At 39.0% G+C, this 8,252-nt stretch overlaps 1 protein-coding gene and 1 long non-coding RNA gene across 3 annotated transcripts; one reads left to right on the plus strand and one right to left on the minus strand.

Annotated features, from left to right (window-relative positions):
• The first annotated feature begins 46 nt into the window (after nt 1-46).
• mtfr2 (mitochondrial fission regulator 2) lies at nt 47-4,894 on the plus strand. 2 transcript variants are annotated; one of them, XM_058613389.1, is made up of 8 exons: nt 47-201; nt 1,225-1,407; nt 1,854-1,958; nt 2,040-2,164; nt 2,247-2,455; nt 2,564-2,891; nt 3,330-3,513; nt 4,152-4,894. In XM_058613389.1, exons 2-8 carry the CDS (start codon nt 1,336-1,338, stop codon nt 4,203-4,205), a joined length of 1,077 nt encoding a protein of 358 aa, XP_058469372.1. In that variant the 5' UTR covers nt 47-201; nt 1,225-1,335; the 3' UTR covers nt 4,206-4,894. The 2 variants fall into 2 exon arrangements, with proteins under 2 accessions (XP_058469372.1, XP_058469371.1); XM_058613388.1 differs by having other exon boundaries at nt 48-201; nt 2,555-2,891.
• Nucleotides 4,895-5,099: 205 nt separating this feature from the next.
• Nucleotides 5,100-7,209, minus strand: LOC131443613 (uncharacterized). The gene is made up of 5 exons (XR_009233656.1): nt 6,946-7,209; nt 6,164-6,265; nt 5,996-6,030; nt 5,821-5,916; nt 5,100-5,607 (listed from the first exon to the last, which is right to left on the minus strand). It is a non-coding gene; the product is annotated as an uncharacterized LOC131443613 (long non-coding RNA).
• Nucleotides 7,210-8,252: the final 1,043 nt, after the last annotated feature.

An 8,252-nucleotide genomic window follows, 5' to 3' on the forward strand; every position in this document is an offset into this window, starting at 1 on the left:
TGCCAATCAGAGAAGATCTTACTACTCCGGCTTTATTTGACTTCACAGAGTTCCTGTGTGAGCGAGCGCGTGAGCAGAGAAGTGTTTATAGTAGTCAGTTTGTTTCTGTAATTATAGTTGGCCTTTATTGTTTTATGAGGGCGTTCGTGGTTGATATAATACAGCGACCGATGCCCGTTTTGACAAGGAAACGAGTGCAAGGTAAGTACACCTGTGTTTCCCGCTTATGTCGCATGTTCCTTTCCACTGCGGTGCTTGTGCGGTAGTCACGTCCCCTGCACTGCCCTGCACTGCTGTAAACGGAAGGTTTTGCTCGTTTTGTGGAAAAACTAAATCACATAAACTGTGAACCATTAACTCCAGGCTGATGCAGCAGCAGAGTCAGCATCCAGAGGCACGGACGGCTGTCTGTTCTTTCTGAGCATCAGTGTGTGTGTGTGATACCACCACTTTCGTGGCCACGTAGAGTTTATTTTAAATATCACGTTCATATTTATGTATTTTTTAAATAAACTTACCACGCTCTGAAACTGTCAATAGAGTTCTGTGTTTGCAGCTGTGTATCAACCTTCAAGGACAGTTCAATTCAGCATAAACAGGAAATCTTAGGTTTGTGCATAAAAATAAGGGATTAGTTGACAAAATATTCAATTGTCATTATACTCATGTGTAATGAAAGTTCAGTGGCTTCCCTCAATAATGCATAAATAAACACAAAAAAGCATCAGCAATGTTAAGACAATAAATTAAATTGCAATAACAAAATGTCTGTCATTAGTTGTGGAGATTATCACCAGGGATGGACAATATACATTTATCTCGAGTGCTTGAAATTAACATAACATTTTGCCTCCTCATGTCACAGCAGATGTAGATAAAATGTTCTCCATTGAGCAAAATAAGTAAACATTAAAAAAAATAGTTGCATAGAAGTGAAGGAGGTAGCAGTACTATTTAGCCTACTGATTTCTGATAATACATTTTAAAACCAATATCTGCCGATAATATCACGCATCCCTAATTATCATCTATTTGTGGAGGACGAGGTGTGATGGAAGGACGAAGAAGCTGTTTTTCAGTCCTTTGGTGCTGGATCTGATCCACCCAAACCTGGAAACTGGAAATGATTTCCATAGCAACATTTATGTTTTTAGATTAAAGATGAGTGCTAACGTCATTTGTTCTCTTTCGTAGTTGAGTCCTGTGTCTTTTGTTTCATTTCAGGCGCCCAGTATGTGACTCAGTGACAACCTTCCTGTTTTGGCCTCATACCAAGTCCATCAGCAGAAACTGGAGCTTTGCAGTTGTGAGCTGGTGCAGGACAAAGTCTTCCTAATGTCTTTAGTGGAGGATATTCTGCATGTGTTACACATGGTCATGGAGTACTTTGGAGTTCCTCCAGACATGGTGAGATACATTTCTGTTAGTGACTGTGCATCTGGTATTCATGTATGATATATGTTAAATATGTAGTGTATGAAACTGCAATCGAAAGAACATGGTTGCTAAAGAGAATTGACAACAGGGAGTTGCACTTTTGTTAGGTGTCACATTGTGTTTGATTGGTTTTAACAAACTTCAAACCTATTTGGTTCATTTTCACTGGTCAGCAAGAGGTGGAGATATAAAGTTAAAGTGTGTCTGCTCCAAGCAGCAGCAGAGAATTATCACATAATGACAGTAGAGATAAGTGACAGTAATGGCATCTAGCCATCTAGATATCTCCACCGTAGACCACCTTTTTTCTTCTGCTCTGGTGTAGACATTTTTGAGAGAGGTAGTGAGGCTGTAACATGTGGCATTTGAATCTCAGGCTTGGAACCTAAAGCCACGTTTGTTTTTTGTGTCTGTAGCTGGTTCCAGTGTGGGACAGTCAGTTGTGCGGTCAATATCGCAGCGTTGTGCGGATGATTGGGACAAATCTCCCACTGACACCAATTCCACGTATCCACTTTCAGGTGCAGTACAACTTTTTTAACAAGCTGAAAATGATCTAAATCTAAATTTAAACGGTGTTAAATGTTCACGTTTTGCCATAGATCCCTTTGCTCACCTATAAGCCCAATGGCTGTGCTGATGTCACTGTGGAAACGCCTAACATCCCCTCATTTGCTGACGTACTGTGGGTCTTAGAGGATGAAGGGGACCACTTTGCAAAGACAAGGTAAGCATGTTAACATGTATTACATTTTTGCTCCTTTATACTCCCTCTGACTGTCCTGAAATGGTGAAATGTCCATTGGCAGGAACCATTTACTTCCAAAGCAGCAGTGTGCTGTAAATCGAGATGTGGTGAAATCCTCGGGACCAACCAGGAATCAAATCCAGGGAGGAGGCAGACCAGTGAAACAGATGGTTGACACAGATGCCATGAAGAAGATCACAGCACTGGAGGATGAGCTGCACAAACTACGAGCTCAGATAGCTATGATTGTAACCACTGTTCCGGCCTCAGGTACACAATATTTGTACCTTTCTACCTGAACAATAAAGTTAATATTTTCAGTGTGTCACGCAGATACGAGTATCATTTTTGTCTTTTAACGTGTTTTAGGTCTGACAGAAATTCCAAATACCCCAAGGCCGCCTCTGATGTCTCCACTACCTCACCCAGCTCTCACCTCCACACCACGCGCTAGTGCTCCACCACCACCACCACCACCACCACCCCCTCCACCTCCTCCACTTCCTCCTCCCTGCCCTGGCTCCTCCACTGAGACGTTATCTGTAATAGAGCTGATCCACAAACGCAGGAACAAGGATACAGACGGTGGTAAGGGTCATCTCAAGTCCCAGGGCTCAAACCGCAGGAGTTTGGAAGTTAAAGGGGTCCCCTCCATGATGGATGTTCTCAAGGACTTGACTCAAGTGAAATTGCGCTCTGTGGAGAGGTAGGGCATCAACACTGAGAGAATATAAGTGTGTCAGCATGCATGATTGAGTTGTACTAATATTAACGTCTGAGTCTATGATGATGTATGTCTTAATGTTCCAGAACTGTCTCCTCAGTATGCCACTACCTTCTTTTATTTTCTCATATTTTCATACCGATTCATTTAAGTATGTTTTACCTCTTTAGACAGATACTTTTGTTGTTTTTCACTGAGTAAAACAATCTGTTGCCATGGTAATACCTGCAGAGTGAAAAAAAGACATACTGTCAAAAATGACAAAATTTAAAAGTCACTGTTCAGGCCTGCTGCATAGAGACAGAGAGGAATCAAGAAAGCCACCACCATCACCATTCTGGTGGTAATTTAAGGATGTAATGAGTTGTGGTATGAATTACTGTTCTGTAAATTTCCCTAAAATATGTCTTATTCTTCCAGATCACCCGGGGGCACACCAGTCGGTAGGAGACGCAGTAAGGGACAAGCAGCGCTGCTCAGTGACCCAGCGGCTCTCATTGCAGAAGCACTAAAGAGGAAGTTTGCCCAGCATCGCCACAATAACTCCTCTGACAAAGAAAATTCTCTTGAACTCTCACCTTTCGGCAGCCCGGAAACACCCAAGGTTTGTTTGTTTTGTTCTGTTTTTTTACACACACAGCCCCATTTTCACCAGTCGGTATAGTTTTTCATCGGTTTGGTACATCATGCACTGAGAAGGGTACAAAAAATAACCGATATGTACCATCCCAGTTTTTGGCACCCTTCTGCTGAGGGTACAGGGTGAAAGCTGTATCCACACACCCAATGATTCACCCAAGAAAAACTGGAGTTTTTCCATGTACACCCGGCCTTCTCTAAACCTAAGCAGGTTTTTCTTCTTTATATTATTCTTAATTTTATTGATATTTATGGCCGAGCTCCACTATGTCATTTACTTATCTAACCCACACACCCGGTGTTGGAAATGCAATTCCAAACTGCACCTGGGTGACTTGAACTGCACTGTATCGCTTGGTGGGAATGAGGCCATACTTAAATGAACACACCTTTTGTCTATTTTAGTGTGCTCGTGTATTCCTTTAATTTTCCCAGTAACTTTGTTTGTGAGCCAAAAATATAGTGTACCTTTTTCTTTTTCCTGCAAAGTGCAATGTAAATGTTGTCCACCTCTGCATCTTGTGGTAAAAAAAACCCCAAAAACCCAGGTTTGTTGTTTGATAATCTGCATGATCGTTAACCTGCTGAACCTTCATGTTCCAGGTCCCTCACCTCACCAGACGCAGTAAGGGTCGCCGCAGCCTGTTGGCCCATTAAATGAGAACTGACCCGACCTGAAAGGTTGAATGAAAGAGCGCCTGTCGGCCATTACAGCACCCTCGGACCCAAACTTCTTTCTTTATATGCAAGTTATTGTCTCACAATGAATATGGTGCCTGATATTGTTACGTTTTTCTACGTCGGGATGTTTAAATGTATGTTTTTGTAAAAGCTAATGCGTGAACGGTATTATTGTTTTGTTTGTGTAAATCAGAGTTTTATGATTTCTTTGTCAATGTTAATGTGTGTCTTTGTGGGTGAAGCTCCTTTCAAAGGAGACGATGTATTTAAGCAGGTCTGTATTGTAGCTTTTCGCTGCATGTTAAAGTCACTTTGTGAGGCCTTGATTCTCTTACCTCTACCAAAGTGAAACGGCGAGTTTTGAGATAGTCCTATTCTATGCAACTGCTGTTTCAGGTTCAAGTGCACTGTACGTTTTCCTTTTCTCCTCGTGCTTCCTGATACTTCAGTTTGTGTCCAAATCCGGTTGATGTTACTGTTTTTTTTACATTTGAACTGATGTTCAAACTGAGTGAGTTTACAGTATTGTGTGCATATTTCGTTTCAAATTGTTGCATTCAGGACCTTTTTTTTTTTAAAAAAACAAATAGGTGAGCTAAGCAGTGGTCTGGCACAATAAAGCAGAGGAAGAAATCTTTTAACATTAATCCCAGATGTTACTTCTACACTGTGTGTTTGTCATTGCTGTCCAGTGTATATTACTGATGTGGATTTAAAAACATCAACTTTACTCTCCATTAAACGCCTGATACTGAGAGAAGTCTACAGACATGAGACATTGCTCAGACATATGGATAACCAGATTACAGCCACACACATTTTATTTTTTTTTATTTAACCAGGAATATCACATTTTACTTTCAAGGGTGTCCTGGTCAAGATAGGCAGCAGCAAATGTGAAACACAGTTACAAAAGTTACACATTTAAAGCACAAATGGCAAACAAATAAAATAATCTAGATTAAATTAACAAACCCTTTATGGAAAACAAGAATTTTCAATTTGGATTTGAAAACTGAATTAACTCAGTTAGTGTCCAGTCTTTCTGCAACATATTCCAGGCAGAAGGAGCAGAATGACAAAAAGCCTCTTTCCCGAGTTGCTAGAATGATGTGGCTGAGCAGTTTATATCTGTGTTATAACCACACATCTCATGCACAAGTCATTATTGATGCAACTCACTGGTCAAGTTAAGGCAGGACTGGACATCATCTATATATCTGTAATTGACCTTTTCCTTGGTTCCAAGGAGAGAGTCATGAACTGACATACACTGGATATCTACCTCAACATTAAGACAATATTATGAAGCCACATCAAGAGTGTTAGTGAGTTAAAGCAAATTAAATAGCGTCATTCATCTTCAACCTCCTGCACACTGTGGAAAATACAAGAGAGTGATTTAGTGACTTATTATCGGTAATCCTAATTATATACATATTTATGATATCTAGTACAGAATGTATGGAAACGTGATTAATAATTTAATGTAAAAGAAATACATACTCTTATGTGAATGATTTCCTTTTAGAGTAAAATAAAATGTTGGTCTTATTTGGCCTCCTTTTACTGAACAACTTGTGTGGTTTACCTGGGGTTTGGATCCCCGTCAGTCGCTGGTGGACCTCGGGACATTGTAACATCCCCATCATTCGCATAACAGGGAAACTGGAACACTGTCACAGAACTGCAGTAAAGCAGAAACTTCAAATCACTAAGTTCATATGTTGAATTTAAAAAGATGTAGTTCACAGTAAAACCAGTACCTGCGAAGGCCTTGTCCATCGTTGTTGGCCGTCTCCTGTGAGGGCCAAGCAACAAGAAACAAAAAAACAACTCAAAACAATGTACTTAAATATACAACATTGCATAAAAAACAAATGTTAAATTCAAATTTGAATGCGAATTTTTCAAATAGCTGGTCGTAAGCTCACCGGGTGGGAAGAAATATAAAATGTCGCGTTGTCGTCATCATATACGACGATTCCAGAACATACATCTGCATCGTCCACACACTCGACAGACAACTTCAGAACCTGGAAAAGTGTTTCATAAAAATGGATCTTACGATCTTTCACAAAAACAGTCCCGTTGCAAAGCGTGCCACTTTAAAATGGACCGGCGTCTACTTGCTACTTGCTAACAATGCTAATGAATTAAAAAAAGAAATAGAAAAAAGCGAATCAACTGTTTCAAATAATAAAAACTCCAAGTCAACAGAACTCCTTTACTAAACTTACCAACATACTGTACTATGGTCATTTTATTTAAGCTTTAAAATGATCAAACTTACTTCCGAGTCAGCCATTCTGAGATTTGTATGTTTTGTCTCCATGTCCTTACGTCCCAGTGTTGTCATCACCACTGAGCATGCGCACTGTATGCAATATGAATGCCACACTATGTTCCAATGTCGACTAATTCTTAGGCATTTCATATTTAAATTATAACATAAAACCTGTTTTCTTTGCTCAGTCTAATTCATTTCTGATGGGATTTTTTTATCTTCATTTTTTTTGTTTATTTTACAAAGGGAACAATTTACCAAACTTCCCTCATGTTAAAATAAAAAATAATAACTTATGTAATATTTTTTAATGAAGAAGAGCTGTATAAAAACATAGGCATCACATCTATGCTGATGATATATGAATCTACATGTATTAATCAGGACATACGATCAACGATTTTCCCACAGAACCATTAAAAATCCTACCTTTTTTTCTTCTTCAGATCCTTGTACAGAAAGTAAAGTATCTTCTTTTCATGTTGAATCATATTGGTCCACCGTTTGTAACCAGGAGTTCACAAGATAAATAGGATCCATCCTTGTTGGTTGGAGAGAAATGCCTGTATATGTCCTTTGGAACGAAGCCTGACGTACAATCTAAGATTACTTCAGCGTTCAAGGAAAGGCAAACGTGTTCTAAGAGATGAAGAAGAACAATGACATATGGCTGTTACTTTCGTTCACCTCATAGAGGTTTGAAACCTGCGCAGTAAGTGAATAACAACCACCCACAGGATGTTCTGTCTGACTTTGCATCAACTGTGTAGACATGTCAATGGTTCACCCACTTCTAGTGACATTTTAGCTCTGTTGATCCACACAATCATGAATAGAAGATAATTGTATGTGCTTTTTATTTTTAAGTGATGACCTTTAAGAGGTCACTTTTTGTTATAAAGTAAACGGCACCACCTATCTCCAGACTTTTGAACGGCACAGTTGTCAAGTTGACCACGTTTTCAAGAAGCACAGCGCACGTAACATTTCAATTTATCACACTCATTCACCACTCCTATTTGTGACAAATGAATAATCTTCATGGCTGAATGCATGTGCTTGCATATGCAAGTATCTAAACACGCAGCATAAGCTCTCTGCCTTTCTGTGTACATAACAGGATATGTAACATACAAGGTAGGTGTAGCTTGAAGCCTAGTACCCACATCCTGTTAGAATTAAAATAAATATGTAAAATTATATTTACAGCCGAAAATATGGCGAATATAAGTGTACATCCTCCAAATGTTTTTGTTTGTTTTGTTAAGGATCATGTTAAATATTAAATATAACAACTCTAAATGTACTTTTAAGTGGAAACAGTGGAGCTGTGAGTGAAACAAAAGCATATTTAAATGTATTTTATTTTTGTGGCATACACATCATCGTCCCTTTATCTTCTTTCTTTATGAAAACAAATGATAACAAGAAATAATAAGAAACTCCACTAGTCCTTGACTAGGGAAATCAATTCAAATCCACATCTATGTGTCAGTAAACAATCATATTTTACATTGTTTTTCAAACGTTTTATATCAAGAACCACCTGAGAAAATATTATAATACTGTATAAAAAATATAAGGAAAAATAAAACGTGTTCTCAGTGATGAAGAACACAAATGACATATGACTATTGGTCTTTTCCCCTTTTGTTCACCACAAAGAGATGCTGCTCTGTAAGTGAAGTGAACAACTGACAGCATTATCACCAAGGTTAGAATACAGTGGTGTGAAT

The sequence above is a fragment of the Solea solea genome, chromosome 17 (assembly GCF_958295425.1).
Source record: "Solea solea chromosome 17, fSolSol10.1, whole genome shotgun sequence".
Lineage (NCBI taxonomy): Eukaryota > Metazoa > Chordata > Actinopteri > Pleuronectiformes > Soleidae > Solea > Solea solea.